Source organism: Sciurus vulgaris (assembly GCF_902686455.1).
Source record: "Sciurus vulgaris genome assembly, chromosome: 7".
NCBI lineage: Eukaryota > Metazoa > Chordata > Mammalia > Rodentia > Sciuridae > Sciurus > Sciurus vulgaris.
This window is the reverse complement of record NC_136467.1, coordinates 56,756,065-56,782,317: the sequence shown is the minus strand read 5'-3', so window position 1 is coordinate 56,782,317 and position 26,253 is coordinate 56,756,065. Positions and strand designations below refer to the sequence as shown.

At 33.2% G+C, this 26,253-nt stretch overlaps 1 protein-coding gene across 2 annotated transcripts in view; it reads right to left on the bottom strand.

The window, feature by feature from the left end:
* Nucleotides 1-26,253, bottom strand: part of SEC63 (SEC63 homolog, protein translocation regulator) — a 67,697-nt gene that overhangs the window by 9,005 nt on the left and 32,439 nt on the right. Inside the window, exons 5-18 of one of the 2 annotated variants that reach the window (XM_079146698.1) lie at nt 23,518-23,579; nt 22,855-22,913; nt 21,664-21,714; nt 20,539-20,647; nt 18,366-18,460; nt 18,134-18,266; nt 16,752-16,844; nt 15,901-16,055; nt 14,577-14,724; nt 11,578-11,660; nt 9,359-9,418; nt 8,987-9,160; nt 5,688-5,846; nt 3,698-3,799 (exon numbers count right to left, since the gene is read on the bottom strand). In XM_079146698.1, the coding sequence (XP_079002824.1) occupies nt 3,698-3,799; nt 5,688-5,846; nt 8,987-9,160; nt 9,359-9,418; nt 11,578-11,660; nt 14,577-14,724; nt 15,901-16,055; nt 16,752-16,844; nt 18,134-18,266; nt 18,366-18,460; nt 20,539-20,647; nt 21,664-21,714; nt 22,855-22,913; nt 23,518-23,579 (1,483 nt within the window). Of the gene's footprint in view, nt 1-3,697; nt 3,800-5,687; nt 5,847-8,986; nt 9,161-9,358; nt 9,419-11,577; nt 11,661-14,576; nt 14,725-15,900; nt 16,056-16,751; nt 16,845-18,133; nt 18,267-18,365; nt 18,461-20,538; nt 20,648-21,663; nt 21,715-22,854; nt 22,914-23,517; nt 23,580-26,253 lie in introns of those variants that run through there. The other variant, XM_079146699.1, reaches the window with a different exon arrangement.

Here is a 26,253-nt window from a genome sequence, read left to right as displayed (position 1 = left end):
ATGAGCAGACACGTCACAGAAGAAGATATACAATCAATCAACAAATATATGAAAAAATGTTCAACATCTCTAGTAATTAGAGAAATGCAAATCAAAACTACCCTAAGATTTCATCTCACTCCAATTAGAATGGCGATTATCAAGAATACAAGCAACAATAGGTGTTGACAAGGATGTGGGGAAAAAGGTACACTCACACACTGCCGGTGGGACTGCAAATTGGTGCAGCCACTCTGGAAAGCAGTATGGAGGTTCCTTAGAAAACTTGGAATGGAATCACCATTTGACCCAGTTATCCCACTCCTTGGCCTATACCCAAAGGACTTAAAATCAGCATACTACAGTGATGCAGCCTCTTCAATGTTTATAGCATCTCAATTCACAACAGCTAACTGTAGAACCAACAAATGCCCTTCAATAGATGAATAAAGAAACTGTGGTATACACACACAATGGACTATTACTCAGGCATAAATAAGAATAAAATTATGGCCTTTGCAGGTAAATGGATGGAGTTGGAGAATATTATGCTAAGTGAGATAAGCCAATCCCAAAAAACCAAAGGCCAAATGTTTTCTCTGGTAAGTAGATACTGATTCATAACGGGGCAAACGGGTTGGGTAAGGGAAGAATGGAGAACTTTGGATTGTGTAGAGGGAAATGAGGGGGGGGGGGAGGAAAGAGGAGAGGGGGAAGAAAAGATGGTGGAATGAGACAAACATTATTACACTATGTACATGTATGATTATACGAATGGTGTGACTACATCGTGTAAAACCAAAGACATGAAAAATTGTACCCCATTTGTGTACAATGAATCAAACAATAATAATAAAATAAAAAAAATTAACTATTACGATTTCATATAACAAATAATCTTAGCAAGTAATAAGAAAAAGCTACAAAGTAGGAGTGGAAAGAACTTAGTCAAATCAAATATCAATACATTAAAGCACTTTACTCTCAAGAGTATAAGAGAACATCTTAGGGCCTATGTATTTTTAGTCATTGTGCATTATTTTCTTGGCATTTCTAGTTCAATTTCAAAAAAATCAGGAACGCTAAAAGACTTGGGTAAAGAAACTGCCACCAGAGTGCACAAAGACATCAAGAACAAACAGAAAACTATTTTCTTAAAAAATTTAGAAAGACAAGGAAGCACCAAACCTCAGTGTGCTCAACAACCAGTGCTCTATTACAGCTCCTGCCAATACTGTTTAGTCATCTGCCTAACCAGAGGGTTAGAACAATCACAATAGGGATAGTTGTATATATAATGTTTGCCTATATGTTTTCTGCACACACAAAGTATATAAAAACATAACGATCTCAAGATGGAATATTAGTACCTAGACTTTGGGGGTCACACAGTCTCTGTTGTAGCTACTCAGATCTGCCATTGCAACATGAAAAAAAGAAGTATATTTTAGTAAAACTTTATTTACAATAAAGTCTTGTTTACGAAAATAAACAGGGAGCTAGATTTGGCCTGCAGACTATATTTTGCAAATACTTGCTTTAAAGCTACACATACCTGGGTTACTTCACCTCTCTAAATCTAGTTTTTCTTCTCTGTTATATGATGAGTGCCTACTGCTGTCATGTTGTAGATGAACTAATACAAGTAAAATATATGTTAGATTTCTATTAGTATACAGTGTACAATAAATGACAGTTATGATTATTAGTGAAATGAGCAACAATCTCAATCTCTCATTTAAGTAGTTCTGACATGTCAGAAACATCATTAGCACATCATGTATGTAGTATAAGCAGTATAAGGATATGTTCAAGAGTGTGCATTTCTTCTTTTCCTCCCTATTTAGAGACTGCCTTTCCCTTCACTCTCTCAAATTGTTTACAATGAGATGCACTTGAGCATATTTACAAAAGCTGATGAATGTCAATTAGTGACACTGAACCTGTGATTCTGATGTCCCTGTTAAAAAAGTGAAACTAATATTCTGTCGAGTTATTTGCACTTTTTTAAAAAAATGATCTTTCTGTTGCATGAGATTCCAAACCATTCTTAACATACTAAATATAATAAATTAATTTCAAAAAAATGTAAGTCAAGGGCTGGGGATATAGCTCAGTTGGTAGAGTGCTTGCTTTGCAAGCACAAGGCCCTGGGTTCAATCCCCAGCACTGCAAAAAAAAAAAAAAAGAAAAAAAGAAAGTACAGGACAAAAAAAAATGTAAGTCAATTATTACTAAGTGGGTAGTTAGGCACGTGGTAAAATAGACAAGGAAATGTCAGGAAGATCCTACATAAATTATAAGTGATAAATGACATTTTGAGATATTTATCATGTACAAGCAGATTATACTAGGAAAAAGGTATTTTCACTGATAAAATGTTCTAAGGGAATGAAGGAATGTTTCATTTATCAAGTAAATATGGTCTAAAATGAAACTGGGTACAAATTATGCAGTATACACATCCCACAGCACTTTTTAAACCAATCGAATGAGTGGAATTCATTCACTTGATTCTGGGATGCTTGATGTTGGCAGACTACCTCTGCAGTGGGCATTTTGCCTCAACAGATGGGTTAAAGCTCAGGACATGCCAGAAGATCAGTGTGTGCATTAAGATGGAATCCTGGGAAGACTTCTCTCCAAGTCAAAAGAAAAGTCTGTGCAGAGCCACTCAATTATTACTAAGAGAGCCAAATTACTTAGGAATTGGCCTTAAGCAGTCCCAGCATCTCTGGATTGACATTTTCAAGCAGAAAGCAGATTTATATATGAGATCACAGTCAAACATGAGTAGAGAGCAAAGCTGTAAGGCAGTCTGTGAAACAGTTTCCCTGAACTGGGGGGAAACCAGTTCTTGACCTCTGCTCCACAGTCAGAATCATCCTCAAAAGCAAAATGTTAAGAGAATCCCAAAGTACTTTGAAAGACAGACAACAGAGGCTAGCAAGGACATCAGGAGTTGAACAAGGGGCTGGGGTTGTGGCTCAGTGGTAGAGCGCTTGTCTCATGTGTGTGAGGCACTGGGTTTGAACCTCAGCACCACATAAAATTAATAAAGGTACTGTGACCATCTATGACCAAAAAAAAGAAAAGAAATTTAAAAAAGAAAGTTGAACAGGCATAATAACAAAGTAAACAAGAGAACAAATAGCATTATAATGCTCTGTCCTAAGCTTAAGACTCAGTCATGCCTAGCTCATACTGAGCTGCTCAGGGTTCAAAACACAGCTGATCCCACAGCCACAGCCTCACCCATTCCCAAGGACTGGGGTAATTACTGGGATCAGAGCAAGTTCTAATGGCTCCAGGTGACAATTACAGAATCCTCAGAAAGAAAATTTAAGAATTTTTCATCCTATTTAGAACTAGACAGGGGTGAGATTCACAACTGTCAAGCAGTCAAAGGCAACATATTCATTTGTCAGATAAAGACTAATGACTGTTAATAAGAAATAATCATTAAGCACAACAATAATGTGAGCACAGAAAAGCACAGAAATATTTTAAAAGTTAACAATCCTCCTTTCAAATAACATATTCACTAAAAATAATTCATATTGCAATATATCCTTTAAAAACACAATCTATCAGGAATAGACCACATTTAGGGTATTTGAGCAAGTATACTCTGAAGAGTAATAAAATCCAAATGAGAAATATTTGAGGAGAGGAGAAAGTGAATGGAATAAGGAAAACTAGGCTAAGTGTAACTCACCTCAGGAAAGTAAAGACTATACACAGGATGTGTTATCTTTGATTTGGTTTCCAGTAGAGCTCTTTCCTTTCGTTGTATACTCTGTTGTAATTCTTGCCACTCCTAGCAAATAATAATAAATAATACCATCTGAAATCTGGTATAGATTGACCATTTTGAGGAGTTTCTATTATTCTTGACAATGCTAATTAACTAATTAGGGTTAGAACAAGTCCAGTCCCACAAATCAAATCATCTCCCAGCTCAAACTTACAATCCCTCTAACCTCCACAGCACCACACAACCACTTACAATCTTTATTTTGGGGGGAGCTGGGGAGGTACCAGGAATTGAACCCAGGGGCACTAACACTGGGTCACATTCCCAGTCCTTTTTTAATATTTTATTAGAGACAGGGTCTCGCTAATATTAGGGTCTCTCTAAATTGCTAAGGCTGGGTTTGAACTCATGATCCTCCTGCCTCAACGGCCCAAATCGCTGGGATTACAGGCATGGGCCACCTCATCCACCTAGTAATCTGACCATGGCCTATTGCTGGACTCCTGCCATTGCTTTTCTCCTTGTGCTTTTAATTCTCATTATTTCAAACTACCTATACTTTGCTGAAGTTACCAAACTAATTCACTCCTCTTAAACCCTGTTTGGATTTTTGTCCTTCCCTTTCTCTGTCAAATTCCTATTCATTCTTCTTTTAGGGCCAATTTAGTACAAACTCCTGAATAAAGCCTTCTACAAACTTCCTTCTGCCTCAGAACGGAGTTGATCATTCCTTCCTTTGTGCTATCACTATACCTTGCATAAAATGTATGTTAATCTCACATATGCACTGTTTATTTACAGGTCTGCCTACACCACTAGCCCGCATATCATTCAAGAACAGAAACTGTTTCCTATTTGGCTTGCATTGTCATCTAAGACAGTGCTTGGGGTGGGACAGATCATGAATAATTATTTGTTGGCTGTATGAATGTATTTTTGGTCATCTGAAGAAACTAGTCTGTCAAAACTTTAAGATAATCTCTATTAACACTAAGACACTCAGGAAAGACTGTCAACTTTCTAAAGGCTGGGGAAATAATTTCTTTGATAGATTTTTATTTCTTAGCAATCATTTTAATTCTCAAAATACAAAAACAGCCAAGGCCTAGCAACTAGTGAAAGTAGTCATCCATATTGTTTTCCACCATTCCCAAGGATGGGTGCATTCACTCCTTATACTTCTATTATTTTGTCCTGTACCTTTTCCGGCCTTTCCTTTTGCCTCAGAGGCTACTCAGGGTTTCCCTCCCAAATAAGTAGAGTTACTTTTAGATCAATGGCTCAGTCAAAAAGACCACAAAAAATAGCTCGTCAGTTTGCAGTGAGCCTCTAAGGACCATTCTTTGTCGACCACATTCTTTCTTTTATAGTTTTTCCATAAATCATGCACAACTTAATGCTATGAGATTTTTGCCCCTATACATCATACCTCATCATCTTAAATGTCTTATATAACCCATGAAACAAGGTGACATTCCATAATGTTAGCTTTCCCTTAACTAACCTCTTGACATTAAAAGTCCACAGTAATGTTTCTTCACCGAAACATTACCTGGAACCTGTGACAGGACCTTCAAAGTAACTGCCACCCATTTTATAACCCACCTTCCCTTATTCAAATTTCCAGAGAGACCCTAATACTGAAAATTTCCTAAAGAGGAAAAACTGACTTCATCTCAGGCCTAGGTTCTATTCTACCTACCGACTTAAGGCTTAAGAAAATTAGGATTTCCAATCCTTGTTTGAAACAATTTTCCTTTATAAACCCTGACTGACATTCCTTAAAAAAAAAAAAAAAAAAAAAACTTGCAAAGTAATGAAATTATAAAATACATGGGTTCTAAGATAAACAGAAAGCAAGCAAGCAAACAAATGAACACTAACAAAACCCAAAACAATCATCAGAGTATGTATAATCTCAATTGTTTAAATCTGTTAGTAGTAAACTTACTGCTTCATCATCTTTGTTTTGTTTTTCATCTTGCTCTCTATCAGATTCTCTGTCACTACCATCATCTTTCTCACTCTGGGAATCTCTGTTGGTTTCTTCTTCTTCAGAATCACTGCCTTTGTCAGAAACTTCTTCTTCATCTTCCTTCATGCCAGCTTCCTAAAGGGAAAAAGCAAGCACAAAGTTCTGAACATCTTAATTAAGATTTATCATTCTAAGTCCCTAAAGCTAACTACTTGTCAACATAAGCAAACTGGCTTAAGATTAAAATTCCACTACTCCAATCAGAATTTTAGAAAATTGTAAATATATTTATTTATAGAGATGGGGGAGAAAGACTGAAGATTTTAACATCAGGCTTACCTGGTTTATTAATTTAAGGTTTGTTATTTTATCCATTCTTCATAGTTTGTAAGACAAAAATATTTCTATTTTCAAAGTACACTACCACAATGGCTAAGATGATTCAGCTTTTAAAAACATCAATTATACAATATTTTTTATTTGAGGAGAGGAAACGGACAGTTTACTGAAAAGTATTGTCATCGGAGTATAGGGTCATCTTCTATAACTGGCAGGGTATAATGCATTAAGGAAAGTCAATATCCCGGGCAAAATATTTACTAGTGTTAATTCAAGAAGCAAGAAAAGGAACAGCAAATTAAATGCAAAAAAAGTTGAAGTAAATACTTGACTAGAAATCAGGAAATCAAAGCAGAAAAACCAAAAGACAGTTCTTTGAAAAGATTAGTAAAACTGGTAAGTCCCTAAACAAGAATATTTAAGAAGAGAACACAAATTAATATTGGAAACAAAAAAGATTAACTAGATCCAAAATATATAGATTTGTGCCAATAAACTTCATAATTTAGAAGAAATAGACAAATCCCCTGAAAAACAAAATTAACATAAATTAAGAACAAAACATATGGTAAAGAAACAGTTTATGTTTGAATGCTTTTCCATTAGAAAATTCTTCAAAAGAAAAAAAAAAAGAAAAAAGAAAATGCTTTCAGGAAAAAAGAGAGAGAATACTTCCTGGCTTGATTAATGAGGCCAGATACAATAGCAGACAAGGATATTATAAGAAAAAAAAGAAAACACATGCCAATATTTTCTTCTCAAAAGAGAAAAAAAAGAGACACATCAATATTCTCTCATAAAAACAGCTGTAAGAGTCCAAACAAGATATATATTTGAAAAAGGATCCTATGTCAATGATCAAATGAGATTTGACTTAGGAATGCAAGGATGATTCAAAAATTTTAAATTCATCAATATAATTCACGACATTAACAAAAGGAAAAAAATAAATAAAATGATCATTAAATACATGCAGAAAAAGCATTTAATAAAATTCACTATCTGCTCATGATAAACAATTCTCAGCAAATAGAAAATAGAAGGAAATACTTCCTTAACCTGATGAATGATACAAAACCCTGCAGCTAACATCATACTTGGGGGTAAAATATGCTTTCTTCCTAAGATAAAAAGTAAAGCAAAGGGTGTCCACTATCATCACTTCCATTCATATCACACTGAAAATTCCAACCAACAGAGAAAGGCAAGAAGGGTATTAGGCTTAAAAAGAAAAAGGCAAAACTGCCTCCTGTCACACAAAGCATGACTGAGTATGTGGAAAATCTTCATTAAAACATTTACAAATGGCTAAGAGTCTTTAATAAAGGATCAATTTTTAGAAAGCAACCAGATTTCTATATGCCAGCAACAAACTTGGAAGAATAATTTTTTTAAATGTCATAACACCAAAAAAAGGCAACAAATAGAGCAGTAAATCTATATAAGATGTGTCATACCTCTGCCACTAAAAATTATAAAGCACTGCTGAGAAAATTAAGGAAGTTCCAAATTAATGAAGATAAACCATGATCATGAATAAAAATACTCAGTATTGTTAACTTGTCAATTCTTCCATGATGATCCTCAGATTCAATGTAATACTAATCCAACTTCTGTAGCTTACACTTATTCTAAATATTTAGTTGGAAATGCAAGGGATCTAAAATAGCTAAGATGACTCTGAATGAGTAAAATAAGTCTTATTTCAAGATTTAGCATAAAGCTATAATTAAGACAGTATGGTACTGGCACACAAATAAATAAGTGAAATGGACTAGAAATCCCATAGACCAACACATCATGAAAAATATTTATGACAAAGTGCCACTGAAATTCACTGAGGAAAAGATCTTTTCAAAAATAGTGCTAGAATAGGTGGCCCGTATTCCATACCTCACACCATGCATGAAAATGAATTCAAGACAGATCATAGAGCTAAATGTACCAAGTAAAAAAATAATGTTTCTAGAAGAAAACAGAAAAATATGTCAAAGTCCTTGGGTTAGACTAAGATATCTTAAATAGGACACACAAGCACTAACCATAAGACAAAAGACTGATGAAATGAACTTTGTTAAAATTAAGAACCATTAAAAAGCTACCATTAAGAGGGGGAAAAAGTAAGAATGCTTATCCAAAATATAAAAGGGACTCCAACAAATCTGTAAGACAAACAAGCCAGCAGAAAAAAAGGATCAAGTATATGATAAGGTGTTCAACATTAAGTCATCAAGTAAACACAAATAAAAACTACACTATTACTACCACAGAACAACTGAAAAGCTACAAGACTGGGAAAGGCAAGTATTGGTGAGGATGTAGAACATACTCTTGATGACAGTTCATAAAATGGCAAAACTTTGGAAAATAGGCTCTTTCTGTGAGTTAAAATACATCTTATGACCCTGTAATTTATTCACAGAATGCCGTGCACAAGAATAAGCACAGAGCCTTTATTCATATTGAGTAAAAACTGCAAATAATCCAAATGTCCAAAAAGCATAGACAGATAAATTATAGTATATTCATACAATAAAATATTATGTGTACACACACACACACACACACACACACACACACACACACACGGACTACTGCTACAAACAACACAAAAAGATGAGCACCATGGACATTATGTTTAATGAAACCAACCAGACATAACCAATTCCACTTACATGAAATTTTAGACAAAACTAATTTTTGGTGATTACAGTCAGAAAAATGAGGTGTGAAGAGTTGAGGTAAATGAAGGGGTCACTGACTGAGAAGGAGTAAAAGGGAGCTTTCTAGGATGTTAGTAAGGTCTTTAAATTTTGATTTGGGTTTAATGGTTACATATACATGTAAAACTTCAGAAGCTATACACATAATATTTAAACATTTCAGTATATTTTTACCTCAATAAAGATAATTACAATGATAATAAATAAACTCACACTCCCAATGACTCCATTTGCCTGTTTTTGTTTCTGTTGTTTTGTCTGTGATAATGGAACAGGTGTAGTTTTTTTTTTTAAAGGTTTCTTTTTTTTTGATTTAGTCATTTTCTTGGGTCCTTTAGTCTTTTGCTGCCATCCTCCTTTTGTCTTATTCTTGTTAGTATCACCCTGCTGTAAATCACAACACATATCATGCTTTGTAAATCACAGCAACAGTTTCATTTAAAGTCATAGTAATTTTTAGATGGGAATGGCTAAACTAAATGTATGTTTTCATAAGTTAAATTACCCCCCCACAGTAATATAAGCCAATCAAGAAGTAAATAAAATATTTCTTTCCAAGAAAGATAAGAAAATTCCAGCTTTTACCCCATCTTCTGCAGGCTGTTCCTCTGCAGCACAGATGGACTGCTCCTTTTCAAATACTTCCTAGGGGTAGCAAGAAGAAAAAGATAAACTATGTCAGCCTATATTTACCCTTCAGATAAACAAAGATATCTTTCAAACTGTGTATCAGATAAGTTTTTTTTAAGCTGGTTACAACCAAGGAAGGGACAGTAGATTTAGCAGTTGTAAGATATGCAAATTCATTATAAAATAAAAAATACTTCAGTTTAAAATTTTATTTAACAGCAGTCAAATGTGAATATTTTAACATTATAAGAATTTAAACATCATATTATTTTCTAAGACCTTCGTAAAACTAGTATTAGTTTATTCATTATTGTCAGAGATACTGTTTATTGTATCTGCAATTAAAAAGTGGATCACAGAGAATATCTACATATACTAAATAATTCTTTTAAAATCAATAAAGAAGCTGTAAAATAAGGTTTTACATGCTAGTGTGACTCTACTAGAAAATAACAAGTGATACGGGTTGTGTTTAATAAACTCTCTGGAAGCATTGTAATGATCAGGTTCGAAAACAGAAACTTTGAGGCAGCAAACTATGGCATGCCACCAATTTTAAAACAATGTTTTTATAGGAACACAACCACGCTACTATGAATTCAGGTGTTGCTACAAAAGCTGTATAGCTTATAAAACCTAAAATATTTACTATCTAGATCTTTATATCAGCACTTCCCACTTCCTCATTTACTCATTCATTAGCTGAATTCTACAACACTACTTGATTTCTTAAGTACAGTTCATACTAGAATAGAAGGGGAAAAGAAATGTGATTCTTTTCCCTAGTCGAGGTAAGTTTCCCCCATTTCCCCTAACCCCAATAAACACACAACTCCCCCAGAAATGTCAACAGCCCAAGACCAGTTTTTTTGCTCATTTCTTAGTCTGGGAATTCCAAAGCATGTTAGTATCATAATTTTAGGTTCTAAACTTAATTTTGGCACTGGCTTAGTTTCCTTTTCTCCCAGGAGGCACCATCCATCCCTGAGTCCAAGACACTAAATGCTTCCTTACTACTTGCTATCATAAAATTAACATTTTTGATTTGATATATTTAACATGGGGTTTATGTGTAGCATATATTTCCTGCAGATGGTCAAAAATACCAGAGCAGAGTAGGACTGACCACTAGTTGAATAAGCTGAAATACTACAGGTCCATAAAAACAATGAGTTACAATATACCACTTGACTTGGATGATAATATAAACATGTAATAGAAAAGGAGAAAAACAAGATGCAGGAAACACATACAATATGACTATATTTAGCAACAACAACAAAAAAAGCAAAGCATATGCACTATGAAAGTCCAGCGGTAAATACAAAAAGGAGAAAAATATGAAAGGATACACATAAACTGAATTCTGGTCATCTGAGGCTGACAATAGGTCTTCCTCAGGGAGATGGGTAAGCGAAGGGAATCCATGATAAAAATATTTAATTTTACAGGTAAAAATGCATTAGGGTATTTTAAACATGGAGTTTCAAAACCTGTCATCTAAAAATTGTGGGATTTTAGGTTATTTAAATTTTTCTGGTCATGTAAAGTGGCACAGGCCAGTAATCCTAGCAGCCCAGCAGCCTTGACAGTCTCAAAATAAAAAATAAAAATACCTGCAGATGTGACTCAGTGGTTAAGTGCCCCTGGGTTCAATCTCTAGTACCTAAATAAATAAAATTTTCCCTATACTTTTCTGAATTGCTTGAATTTTTTTCTCAGAGAGCATAAACTTTTCACACCATCAGAAAAAGTTATTTTCATTGTAATTTTTAATTCTTTTAATAAAAATCCTCTAAAAATTTTACAGAGGTAAGCACTCTAAAAATTTGACTATAAAGGATTAAGTAATTAAATTCTCAACAATCAGTAATTACCTTTACTGTTTAATATAGCACTTCACTGTTCAAGTAACTTCACTGCTCACATAACCTCACTTTTATAATAACGTTTTACAGAAAATTATAAAGAATCTATTTTCTAAGATTTTTTTGGTGTGTATAAAAATTAATTTAGAATTTTAAAAAAGCTAACAGAACTTGCAAAGATAGTTATTACATCAGTTTCAACTTTGAGAAATTACTACTTAAATTGAGAAAATAAATGGAGAAAACTAAATATAAAAATCTTGAGACATAACTCTTAAAGCATAAAAATACAAATAGACTACTTACTGCCATTGTTTGTCTTGTCAATTTAACCAACACTGTAACTAGGGATCCTACTGTGATGTTGTTGCTATCTTCATCATCCAATACTGTAAGATGAAAGGGAAAAAAAAAAAGGAAAAAACAAAAGTCAAGTTCTAAGTCAATGCAAACAGCAAAATCTAACTTATACATAACAATTTGGTAATTCACTATTTTCAGCATATTACATTTTAAGCTTATTTAAAAATACTGTGACTATCTTATAAATACTTCAGCAATTTAGTAAATGCACTTTAAAGGTTCAATGGTAAATATGACCTTAATCCCTAAAATAATTCTGCAGAGTGCTATCACTTATTATCATTTCCACTTTAAAGAAGAAACTGAGGTTCAGAAATAAATAAAATACCCATATTCACACAATTGCTGCCTTGGCACTGCCAAGTTTCAAACTCAGGACTCCGAAAACACAATATGATACTAGAACTACCAAAATAGCTCACTTCCTTGCTTGCAGTAATATAAAAATTAAAGTGTCACTCTTGTGCAAAGCTTATATTCACAAGATTTTTTACCTGTGTGATCAATGCCTATCAGAATAAAAAAATGAAAACATACTAAGTCACCATAAACAGACAATTTTTTTAAAGGCAAGAACTTCAATATATTATCTTTATATTAAAAGTAACTTTGAAATTTTTTTTGCCATTAATAGTACCAAACAATAAAATTTTGCCAATTATTCAATATCTTCAAACCACATACATCCCCAGATGATACATACATCCCCAAAATGTCTACATATAAAACAAAATTAAATAAAACATTGACCTTCTATTCAGATAATGTGTGTGTGTGTGTGCACGCACGCGTTACGTGCACGCACGTAAGAGAGACATTCTATGTGTATGTGTGTAAGAGAAACAGACAGACCCTGGGGATCCACCCAGGGCGTCATCACACATGCTAGGCAAGTACTTTATGATTGAGCCACATCCCTAGGTCTTAATTCTTTTTTGTTTGTTTGTTTTGTTTTCGCGGTGCTAAGGATTAAATCCAGGGCCTTGGGCTTGCTAGACAAGCAGTCTACCAGCTGAGTTATATCCCTAGTCCCTTAATTCATTTTTATTACTGATTTTTATCTATAAGATTTCTTCTCTGTATTTATGACTACAGTTTTTCTAAGTTATACTTGTTATACAGATTAATCTAATCTAAGCTTATACTCTGTTCTGGTTTTTACTGAAAACAATGGAAAACAATGGCCTATAACTGCTAACTGGAAAACAATGACCTATAACTGCTAACTCCACTACTGGCTGTGAGGTGTGATGAGTGGGCATCAATAAAGAGTATAGTATCCCTTCTTCGGCCTGGAAGACTCCATTCTCAAAAATCAACTCTGGGTCACATATCCGTCCACATTTTTCATTTGCAAAGCTTTACACATATGAGCAATACATGTGAAACAATTGCTGTATCAATGTATACATGCCATTTGATGTTTTAATGTGAAGAAAAAGCCTACCATGAGATTCTACACAGCCCCTAGTGTGAGCAGAAGGAGAAATTCATCATCTCTACTACTATATTAATCAGTGCCTTTTTCTTGCTTCTATAATTCTATTCTTCCTTCAAATTATACCACTCATATTACATGTTTAGACAGCACTGTAAAAACACAAAATAAACTGTCTATACAAGATGCTATGAAGTAGAAGAGTGAAAATGAATACTCTTACCTTATTTCTTGTAAGAAAATCTTTTAACATTCATTTTTTAAGAAGCAAGTACTTTTTGCAATCCTCAATTATATCAAAAATTATCTCTGAGTCCTAAACTAGACTTTTATTTGAACAGTTTCTGGTTAAAGCAATACAATCCTAAATGTACTTTTTTTTTAGGTAAAATGGGGAGTGATTATTAATGGTTATGGGATTTCTTTTGGGGGTGAAAAAAAATGTACTTTTTATATTATTGTTTTTAAAGTCTGAAAACTCATGGACCCAAAGTAATCCCAAATTCCTGCCAAAGTGATCCAAGATTTTATTACTTATGTCGTATAACTCGAGGCAAATGGAAACCAGATTGCATTGTTTGCCTTCCTGTCCCAAACACTCCAATCTTGGAAAATCATTTAAGCATGCTCAATGCCTATTAAAAGACAAATTCAATAAGGCGGAGACTGTCTTACCTCCCCTTCTCCAGCATTCAAGAGAGTAGATAGCAGTCAATATTTGTTGCAAGAACACAGGTACAATGTCTGTCACTCACTTTACACTTAGCCAATGTTCTCTTGTTTTTAATCCTATTTCCTCAACTAGATAAGCCCTTTAAAGACAGGAAGCCCTCCTAATACGTCCCTGCATTCTTGGTACCTAGAAGAATGCTCTCACGACAGTGACTCAGTTAAATGTTACAGCAGAGTAGAACACCACCATAAAGAAGGAATGGAGCAGATGATCTCTAATTCTCAGTGTTCTAAGATATTATTATTCAGTTATTAACATGATCATCAGGGCAGTTATATAAATAGAAAAATATTCAATTTTTCTTCACTTGAAATGAAGACAATGTGAGAAAAACACATGAAAGGTGGCAGAAACATGGCAATTTTCAAGGTTTAATATAAATAAATTGGGGCTTTGAAAATTAATGTTGGTACTAAGTAGCTATTTCTTTTACAGCTACTTCCTTTGATGTATTTCACATAGCTCTCATTCTTTTCACTACACGTGAAAATCTGAAAAGTTAAGAAATTCTTGAAAACTGAACTGTAAAATAGTCCTTGTTCTTAATCTTACTGTAACAAAAATAAAGCGGGGCTATATTAGTTTTCTCAAAAAGATTTAAGTATTCATCAATTTCCAACATGGTAAATCTGACAAGAAAATCACAGTTCTGCAAAGTCTCACTGCAAGTTATGTTATTAAATTAAGTGTTCTAAGAATCCTGAATTCAAATGAATGAGAACAAATCTATCTAACAGGAAGCAATGTTCAATATGGAAACCTATCACTTACCCTGTGATTTTATATCCATAGTCACATAGGGAAAACTCCCAAGGACAGCCATAACCTCTTCATACTTTTCATCTTCAAGAAAGTGTAGTAGACTGTGACGATCTGATTCTTTTAAACTCACCAAATCCTGTATAGTTTTAATTTTGTACTGAAAAAGAAAAATAAAAAAGAAAATAAATCCCTAATTCATAAAACTTTTTATAAAAGAAAATTATTAGCATGTTGACTAAAATAAAATCCAGCAACTTTAAGAAAAATGTTAAGATTGTATGTATTTCAAAGCAGAAAATAAAACTAACTTTTCTCCAATGCCACTTAAATTAGGATCAATTAAGAGGAAAATGACATTCATACAGAATCTTCCCCCAAGCAAGAACTATTGTCTTCGATTTGTTTATTTTCAACCTTAATAAAAATCTTTAAAAATAAACTTTTAAGACTAAGTACCTCATAAGTACAGCTATACCCTCAAGGTTTTAACTATGCAATATTCTCATTTTCGTTATTTTCTAAATATGATTCTTATTGTAATGATATACACCATGGCAAAATGATTACTTGTAAGAATGTTCTTTAATTTTCAGATGTTTGGTGTTAATTTGCACTTTCACAGAAATTAGATTATGAGACAAGTGAAGTTCTGTTTTTGAATTTTGAGATTTTTATAATTATGACTTAAAATGACCAAATTTATAAGGGCAACACAATTACTTAGTAATACAGCAAACTATCTTTTTAATATAAATTTCTAATATACATTTATTAATTTTATCTTAATAATATCAAATCCAATGTCTATCTTCTCCCTTCATCTACTACATGCAAAGTAAAGTTTAAAATCTTTTACTAGACTTGTAATTTTTGTTTCAAGCTTTCCATTTATACATATTTTTGCTATACCTAACCTAAAAATTCATTATATTTTTACTATAGATTATATTTTCTAAATAAGAATTATCTGTACTTCATGTATTTTTTCAAATGTTTAACTTTTTTTTTAATTCATACTCCACCAACAGACCATTGCTTAACCTTTTAAGCTAAGAATGAAATGAATAAAAAGTATACTATAAAATTATTTTTGGCAACATATGCAGCAAAGTATCAAATGCACTGACCCCCAAGTCATGCAACCTTACAATAGTAAAATATTATAAAAAACTACCTGATCAAGAAAATGTTAACAGAACCACTTGAAAAGACAGTTTCAGAATGCATAAGATATTCTAAATCTAAGAAATTCACAGGAATCATTTCTAGAGAATTTTCTTTCATATTACTTTTAAGAGATATGACAAATTGCAAAAAAACAGAAAAGGATTACCTTTTTATGATTAGAAACTCTTCTAAGATTATCCTCTTCAATGTGGGGGAGCTGCAGAAGAGGAGATTTAAATTGTTGAAGGCCTTGAACAGCCATCTGGGAAAGCTTCATGCAGTTTTCTAGGGATGCCAAAGTTGGAGCACGAAACTCCCTTTCTTAGAAAGAACAGGAGGAAAAAAAAGAAACGACAGGGCTGGACTTTTACATGTTCAGGAGTACACAATTCATCATAAAACCAAAATTCACACTAACATCTTTAACACAAATATTAAGATCATGGTATTGATTTTCCTTTAAAAATTACTGGAGAAGATATTAAAAATACACAAACAGTAAAATGTGTATTATGCAGCAATTAAGCATTGATTTAACACAAAAACTTTCATCAACTCAGGTAACAATAAATTATCAGTTATTATCAGTATCATGAATATACTGATACCATGCAAGAACTAACATCCCACAACAACTCATAAGCACTGTATTATTTTTTAAGGTTCTCCTTTTCCATTACTGAGCAACAATTCCCTGATTCTTTTCCTTTCATACAAAAAATTTTACATGTCAGGTGAATCATTATTACGTTTGTTAAAGAATTATTTTTCAAACTCACTGTTAAAGTACAGAATAAACCAACTCTAAGAATAATCAGAAGGAGGAAAAGGAAATATTAAATCTGCAGAGCAAACAATAAAACAATGAAATAATGAGAAAAATCATGAGCAAAACTGAGAAAGTTGATTGAACTGGTAGAGAGAAATATAATCAGTTCCACATAAATCTTAAAACTATGAAGTATCTGCATATGCTTGTGAGAAAAAGTAAAACAATTAATTACATTTCCTCCTCACCTTCACGGCTCCGGGCCATTATTATTAGTTGGCAGATTACATTAACCATTTCTTGAAGCAAAGCAGGGCATTTTTTCAGCATAAATTGCTGATCTGCAAAACAAAAAAAAACCTGAAACAATTCTAATTTCATAGTAAAGCGTCTTTATCATCATTGGCCAACACTAATACTAATTTGTCCCACAAACATTTTCACAGAATTTCACAATGTTGAAGGGAAAAGTTTCTCCTCTGCATCACTGTCAATGGTCAGAAAACCCTCACTTGGATGTGGAAAATTAAAAGGGAAATTTTAATATTATGTTGTTAAGCGTAAGAAGTGAATTGTGGAAAATTAAAATTAAAAGGGAAATTTTAATATTATGTTGTTAAGTGCAAGAAGTTGATTCCTATTTTAAAAGTCAATCATAAATTTAATCTTAATCTTGCTGTATTTGAGAACTTAAAGAATTTTTTTTTGTGCTCGTAAGTTCCTATAATTAATTCCAAAGACTAAGAATGAGAATAAATGTCAATTAAATAGAGATGAGAAAGAAGAGGGAGAAGAGGGAAACTGAGGCAGGCAGACTTGTTTCTACTGCATATAAAAGTCTTAACTACTAAAGTATGAACTACTATTGGGTTTGGTATCCAACCCCAAAAAAAAAAGTGTTCACTGTTTCTTAAAGATGACTAGTAAAAATGAAGACGGCTGCATATCTGTACAAAACATTAGCAACAGAATAACTAAAATTTCAAAGCAACTTTAGTGACAATGCCTAAATAGTACTCCTTCATTCTATCAAAAGCATCTTTCTTATGATAGAATAAGCATGAGATTACTGAGCTCAAGTAGTCTTGCTTTCAGAAGCATTTGAATACATTATTAGCTTAAAGGAGGTGGGGGAATGGTAAGATTTCATTTAAACACATTTATTGCTAGGAAAGGAAAAATGGGGAGAAAGAGAGAGAGACAATATGAAGTTTAAATAAAGATCAAACAGATACTATTCAGAACACTGGTAGGAGGGATGGTGTGTGGGTGGGGTTAATGTTTAGTGGAGATACTAGTTGTGAAATCCATTCCTGTTCCTCTAAAAAGCTTACAAAGTTCTTGTTATAACATCATTAGGAACTTCGTATAATCCGAAATTAACTAAACATTTTTCCTTCAAAATATCCTCTCACCGTGAAATACTAAATTTTAATATTTGCCAAAATGTCCAACTTAGACCTTCAAACTATGTCAAGTAATTATGTAGCATATAGATTTAAAGGGGGGTGGGGTCCTTGAGCAATTATTTGAGAAAAAGAACAGTGACAAAACCACCGCACCATGAGGTCTAATTAAATCTGTTACTTTGGTTCTATTAAAACCCTGTAGATATTAGAATCACAAATACCTTCTTCAAGGGTCTCAGGAATTTTCATTCTAGCAAGATGAGACAGTAAAAGAACTCTGGCCTTCAGGCTATATGGGCAGGTAAGTGGAGGCTCATTCTTCTTTAAATTAATGCTGCCAATCTCTCTGATCAGCTAAAGTAAATAAAATAATTATTCAAAAATATATACTTAAAAAAAGCATCCACTTTAGTACTTAACTAGTCATCAAGGAATATGGGAGATAGGCCTAACCTGTGGTATTAGAATATTATCTGTTGGTCTGCTTGTGGCATCTTTGTTATACTGGGGATCAAATTCAGAAGCTCCAGCCAAAACCATGATAAGACCTGTGAAAACAAAACAGAAAAAAGAACAACAAAAAAAAGAAGGTAAATAAATGTTTATCAATTTTTCTTCCTGAGATACTTTCTTAACACTAAGGTACTTTTCTAATTCCACACCATGCTGAAAATCATCTGAACTCTACTACTGAAAAATATTAATTTCTCCCATAAAAAAGAAACATTTTATTTCATAACATGTGGACAATATTGCCTATTCCAAAGTAAACAGAAATGTATTATAAACTAAAGGCACCAAAGCAACTGGATACATTAAAATCACTTATAATAGCATCTGTTTCTAGACTTAGCCAGCTGTTTCACAGGAATTTTCTACAGAGCATTAGCATTCTGTGTGATGTTAATAACTGTTATGTGAAAAAAGGGGGCCCTGTGGTTAAATACACTGGAAATAGTGGGTTAAAAAGAGTTGAAGATTTCTTCATTGCATGATTTCTCAGACCTTTGAGTAAACGTAAATACACTGCAATTTCCAGAAAAGGACGGAACCCTAGAGGGTTTTGTGGAAAAACAACTGAAATACACATGATTCCCAGCTATATATATTAGCATCGCAGTGTAATGCCTGTAAGCTCTTTAAGGACCGGCACTATAGTCACCAATCTTACCTTATGGCAGAAAATACATTTAAAATACACACAAAAAGCAGAACTATACAGATGTTAATGTGCCTAGACCCTGAAGTTATATCACTTCCTAGTTAAAAGAGCCACAGCAATATTCTTCTCTCTGAACTTGAGTTTCTTTACATGTGCCTGACATACAGCAAACACAATGTATGTGTGAACAGTTACCATTCCTATCTTTCATGAAAACAAATACAAACAAATCCACCAGCTAAATAATGCTTTTCTGACAGAATTAACTATGTAAGGTTAAGAACCAGTCTCAGAAATCAAGATCATGAAGGCAAAAAAACAAAACAAACAAACAAAAAAAAACATTAAAACATTATAAACATGAAACATTTTCAGTAAGGAAAAAAGTTTCTATAGCAATATTTTAATATAACGTAAGAGTAATATGTATGCACAAGAAGTAATATCTACTCATTCCTAAAAAATTTTATCTGTGCACACACTGTCATAGGATCCACTGTTATAGGATCTCATTATCAAGAAAATTAGTAGGGCTGGGGTTATGGTTCAATGGTAGAGCATTTGCCTAGCATGTGTGAGGCACTGGGTTTGATCCCCAGCAGGACATGAAACTAAAAAAAAAAAAAAAAAAACAAAACAAATAAATGTACTGTGTCCACCTACAACTAAGGAAGAAGGAAGAAGGAAGAAGGAAGAAGGAAGAAGGAAGAAGAAGAAGAAGAAGAAGAAGAAGAAGAAGAAAATTAGTAAATTTGGCAAATCCCAAATATAGAAGTTCATTTCAGTTTTGGAACAAAAATGCATTCTCCAGTGGGATAAACTTTAGAAAGTTAGCTTTATGGATCAAAGAAAATATTTAGTATGGTGTTTTCTTCTTCCCCAAGAAGAAATTTTTTAATTTTTTAAATAAGACCCTGGGAATGAAATATTCTGGCAGTTTTCTTTCAACACACCCAAGACCCCTATTTTTACCATTTAATATGGTTTAATGTAGTGCTTGAAGGCTCAGGGACCAAACTGCCTTGGTACAACCCCAGTTCTGTCACTATGTACCCTTGTACATGTTAAACTTTTCTGTGCCTGGGAGTCCTCAGCTTAAAAATAGCACTACTGATGGGGGCGCAGTACAGATTAATTGAGGTAATAAATGGACTGTTCTTAACAGTACCTAAGACAGACAACAAAAAATGTTGGCTAGTAATAATAGAAAATGTATACATTTGAAGTTTTATCATAAAATTTCTGATAAAATATATAACTGAGTAAATGGGAATACTGTAAATACAAGTCAAAAACTGTGATAAAGGGTGAACAGCACTTTCCTCTGACTTTAGTTATATGAACTGATGTATAAAAATATAAAATGCAATTTCTCCAGTACAGAGTTAAAGAATATGTATCAAATCCACATAAATGACTCAGAAAGTCATGTAACTAATTTCATAGTTACTTAATTTTACTTACGCTTCATATCCATATTTCGAGTTTTATAAACAAAGTATGTATAAATCTGTGTTGTGCGTATTAGAATTTGATCTCCACTATAGCGTATTGAGCGATACCACCAAGAACCCTAAATCACAAACAATAAAGCAAGAATTAGAGATAACATTAATAAATGTTAAGTTTGATGCAAAATGAACAAATCTTTTTTACCATTTCAATTCAACATAAAAAATTCATAACCAATAAGATTTACAAACCAATAAAAACACTTGAGCTTTAGAACAAACTTATATTGCCAAAAGCCTAAGTACAATTCTAAGTTACTACATGTGTATGATTAAAGAACTTAGGTTTTAGATAAAAACTGTTTAAAAACAAAACATGAAAAAGACCACTCGGTGCTATAAACAGTAAGTTGATTCCCAATACACAGCACATATTTAATAAATTTTCAATAAGTGATTTCACAGCAAACATGAAACTTTCATTCATAATAATTCATATGATTGGCTCTCATACAACAATCCTATGAAGGCAAGACAGATTAATTACTAGCCTCACTATGGGACCCAGATGAACTCCAGGATCAGAAAGCACACAGGTCACAAAAGTAAGTGGTAAAAATCTTAAAACTTTATGGTATCTCTGTATTATGGTACTCTGCAGTTATGTTTTTTCAAAATGAGGCTGCTCTATATGCTGTGCCCCAAATGTAAAGAAAATAAGGTCACAGAACAATACACACAATAAAATTACATAAAATTTTTTTTAAAAAAAGTATGTGTGTATTTGTGTGTATGTACATAAATGCATAGAAAAAAATATGAAAAAGGAAACAAAGTTAGGAGTGATTATTAACCCTGACGGAAATGAAGTTGAGGACATAATGAAAACAGACTTTTATATTAAACTCTAAATATATCTGTATTATCTCAGGTATGTTTAACTTATGGATTACAAAGATGGGCACTTAAATAACTCAAGCAATTTCACTTTTAGAAGATCTTTAAAAATAAGCTAAGTATATAATTCTTAAGTTCAAGGATTAATGAAGTACACTGTAATACAATTTAAAATATTAGACTCCAAAACATGCCTTCGAAACAAGAAAAAGAAATGTCAATAAAAAGAGCTAGAATTTACCACAACAACAGGAAGGATAACCATAAATGCCAATCCATACACAAGTAAAACCTAGAAATGAAGAAAAAAAAATTATGACCTTTATCAGGTAAATTATAACAATGTCCATGAACAGTTCTTTTGAGGTTTACAATAGGGAAGCACTGTTAAAAGCACTCTTCATGTATTATCTCATTTTTATCCTTATTATCAAACTCTATGAGAAAGGAACCATTATGATTTTTCTCTTGTAGATGGGTACATGCAGTACACACAGGTTGTCCTAGGCACAGCTAATGGTGGATCTAGTAAATTCCAGAGCCTATGCTCTTATCCACCATAATAAATTACCTTTTAATTTGCTATTTGCTGACAAAATATAGATAACAGCAAAATGTTTTTATAAATTGTTTTCCTTCCAGTCAAGTATTTCATATACCCACACCTTACAAGTAGTTAGTGCCCTGGAAATAAATGACATAAGAAGCCCCTGAAAAAACTGCCTATGAAGATACACTTCATAATTTTCTGCTTGCTAACAAAAATCTACTGATTTTTTCCCCTACTGCTTGATCCTAAATCTTGTAGCTTCCTCAGGTCTATTATTCCCACAAAGTAACCCTAAGCATGACAAACACACTTATATGGCAGCAACTATCTACCCCATAATCAATATCTATATGCCATAAGATGGCCTTTTTTCAATATACTGCTTCAAAAATAGTTCCTAGACAATTATTTTCAAGACAAGTGCAGTAAGGAATCATCTATTCTTGAACAATTCCCAAATTTTTAGCCCTATACCAACTATCACTGATTGAAGCCTGATGTCCTACTGCCTTCTGAAGTACCATATGGAATAAATATTATTTAACAACATACATTAAAATTAGTTAGCCTGAGTAAAGGTGAAAGAAAGGATAATTTCAATTTTGAATAGTCCTTAAGATAAACATGTTCCATAAAAACCAGTAATTCTCCAAACCAAAAATAGGACCTGATATGAAAATACTTTTTAGAACATATTATCCCAAACCAGCAGTCCAATAATGGGAACCAATTCTTTTCTCCATTATGTTAAATATAGAATATAAAGTTAAATTAAGAACAGTACACCAGTATTTTCTTTGCCGTTCCTTAGATTATACCAAAACACACAGTATACAACAAAAATTACCACAAACACATCATGATATGTTTAAGTGTACTCACCAAAATTGAATTTTTCTGGTCAACTATCCAAGCTGGCAGGGCAATTCCAAAGCTTGTGGCTAAAACAGGAAGAACATCATAGTTTCTGAAGAACCTATTTTTACTTTCATTTTTTTATATCTCAAAATTCTACATCCTTTCCCCTTCCCAAAAATACCTAGAGAAAGATTACATTGTGTGGGTCTTCATTAGACAAAAGTTAAGGGATATTTTATATCTAAAAATGCAAATTTTTTTAAAAAGAAAATAAAACCCATTTAGGTACACAAGTTTTTCAAAAACAAGAAAAAACTTATTTATGTATAAAAGTTTCTAGAAAACCTAAATTCTTTTATATGTCAAGTTTATATAAACACTGAATATATGAGAAAGTCTGTTATTAGTAAAAACTAGAGTTTTTCACCTAATTTTTATCTAGTAACTGGAAATGACTAACAATGACAGTTACTGCTCTTCTCTCTGAATCAATCTAAGTTTTATCTTTCAAACTAGTCTTCAGAAAGAAAATTTAAAATAAAAGGGAACTCAATTTATATGTGTAACTAATGTGACTATAATTTTCCTATTCATAAACTAGGAAAATCAAAATGCTCCTTCAATCTAGTCAGCCTTTTCATATTATGCACCATATCACCAATATTTTACAATCATCATATACTGTACCTTGAGGTCCATCTGGATTTCCAAATTCTTCCCAATTTTTCCGGGACTCTTCATCTGTTAAACTAGCAATAAAAAAAACAAAACTGCAGCATTAGAAAGCCACATCTGAAAAATATATACTCATATAGACAAACTCCATTAACCAACAAACTCAATTCTTAGAAGATAGTAATTGAGAAAATCAAGATAAAAGTCTCTCTGATATCAGGAAAAAAGGGGGTAGGCAAAGACTGCTAACTACTAAGTCTTGATATGTAGTCCTTGCTGACTCCTGAGTTCTCATGTTGAGCCTCTACATTTTCTGAAAAAGCAAGGACTATAAGTGATTTTTATTTTTCCCTTATACTCTCACATTTTCCAAAATTTCTTCAATAAGCATATTTATAACTTATAATGATAAATACATGTCTTTAAAAATATAAATAATGCATAATGGTAGGTCCCTCCAAAACACTGAGAGCATGTTCTCAAAGACCACCACCTGTAAAAACTCCAGTGATATGGAAAAAGTCATTTGAATTTTGATGAGATCAAAATTTTCTTCCAAGCCGATTGCCAACAGAACAAGAGGAACAGAATACCTCCTAACCAACAGATTCCCAGTCTAGGCAAGATAAACGCGACACAGTGATATTTGAACACCTAGCTATAAATGCAGGTCATTAGGCAGAGTCATTAGACACAAAGCTCAAGACACAGTCAAGATGGTATTATCCCAGATTCCAGTGTAGATATTTTAAAAAGCATTCAAATACATTCCCAATTTCTTCAAAAAACTTCACAATGGCTAGGCATGGTGGCACACACCCATAACCCCAGCTACTCAAGAGGCTGAGGCAGGGGAAGTTCAAGGCCAGGCTGTGTACCTTAGTGAGCCCAAGCCTCAAACTAAAAATAATGTCCCTGGGTTCAATCCCCACAACCTTAAACAAAACAAAACAAAACTTTACAGTGTAGTCAAGGAAGATATGGCCAACCCATTAAAAAACAGATCAATTATAAGGAAGGCATTCTGGCAAAGACTGTTTACTTTCAAATCTATTTCTTTCCCCAGAACTTAGGAGGCAACATCATTTTTGTTCCACAAATCTCCAAGTTGAGAGGCAATGAAATATTTTTACAAGATAGCAAAAAAGTACACTAAGTTTTCAATGATTTGTGCCTTGACATTTTTTGTTCTTCTTTAATAGTAACTCACTTATTTGACCCAATGCCACAGCAAAATACAGAAGCCAGTGAAAAGTATCTGCTTGCAAACTGATAAAGAGTAACGCTAAGACTTCTTTTCTACAGACAGAGGGATGTTTCTCAAAATATTTTGCTTTGGTTTCCCTATACAACTGTCCACCACACCTCAAGCTTTAGCTATTGTTTCTCTCACTATTCTGCCTCCTAAACTGACCATTTTCACCAAAACATCTGTCCCCTTCTGCCTTGCTAAAGATGGTAGCAATGGACTGCTGTTTTCTGTACAATGCCCGAAAAGCTTGTAATTATAAAGCACAGCTCATATCATAGAAGTAATTCTGATTCTGCAAACTGTACACACCTGGTTAAAATGACATTAACTCATTCATCAAACTGTGGTTCAGCACTGTGACAGGCACCATGTCAGACACTCAAAGCAAATTCAAGTAAATGATTCAAGCAAATCAGCAACTTTATTTAAAGTCACTTTAAGAAAGCAAATAATTTTTTTACTACCTATGAGTGCTTCAGTATAAGCATTCCTAAGAGTAAATGTTAACTTTCCACACCACGATTAGAGTGTTCACAAATGTCCTAGCTAAAGCTCTCAAGAGCTTCAACAAGTCAAAAAAAGAGATAAACCCCAAGTTCTCATTAAACCTTGATCCAAAGTCATCACTGAGTTTCTGTGATGATGAAGCATGGTTACAATGGTAAATTTAAATCACTGATGATCATAGAGTTGAGAAAGTTGTTGTGAACTTCACAAGCAGGTAAGACAAGTATGGCATGACCAGCCTCAGATTTGATGTGCAATTCAAAGATCTAGAAAAATGGCAAAATAATCTGCTTCTATCCCACGGGTTTGCTTTCACTGTTCTCACAATTAGAGCTGGTAAATCTTCCAACAATTTCTTCTGAAGAAGAAAAACGAAAACACACACGAAGGAAAATCGTGGGATTTTTTCTCCAGGGATGTCATGCATACACACAAATAAAATGTTTCAATGTTAAAAAATAGAGTTGCCAGGTGTGGTAACAATAGCTCAGGAGGCTGAGGCAGAAGGACTGCAAGTTCAAAGCTAGCCTCAACAAAGAGAGGTCTCTAAACAACTTAGCAAGACCCCATCTCAAAAATTTTTTTCTAAATTTAAAAAGGCAGCTAGGGATGTGGCTCAGTAGTTAACATCCCTGGGGGTTTAATTCCCAATACCAAAAAAAAAGAAGAAAAAAAAAAAAAGAGTTGCAGTACTTAAATAAGCCATGTGATTTCAGCATGAATTATATATAATAAGCTTAAACAAGACCAATGATGCTATTATAATTTTTTAAAAGCATGAGTGTAGTTTCTTAAACATGATTATATCCCTTAACTTTTGGAAAGAGGCAACATAAATCCTATTAAGAATCTAATAAACTCTATGACCCCATGTCCCTAGGGAAAATGCATGTTACAAATTCATATAAATTGTGAATATTGCGGGCATTATAACAGAATATTCAGTGGCACACATCTTCTACACACCTCCAAGTTAAGAGGCAATGAAG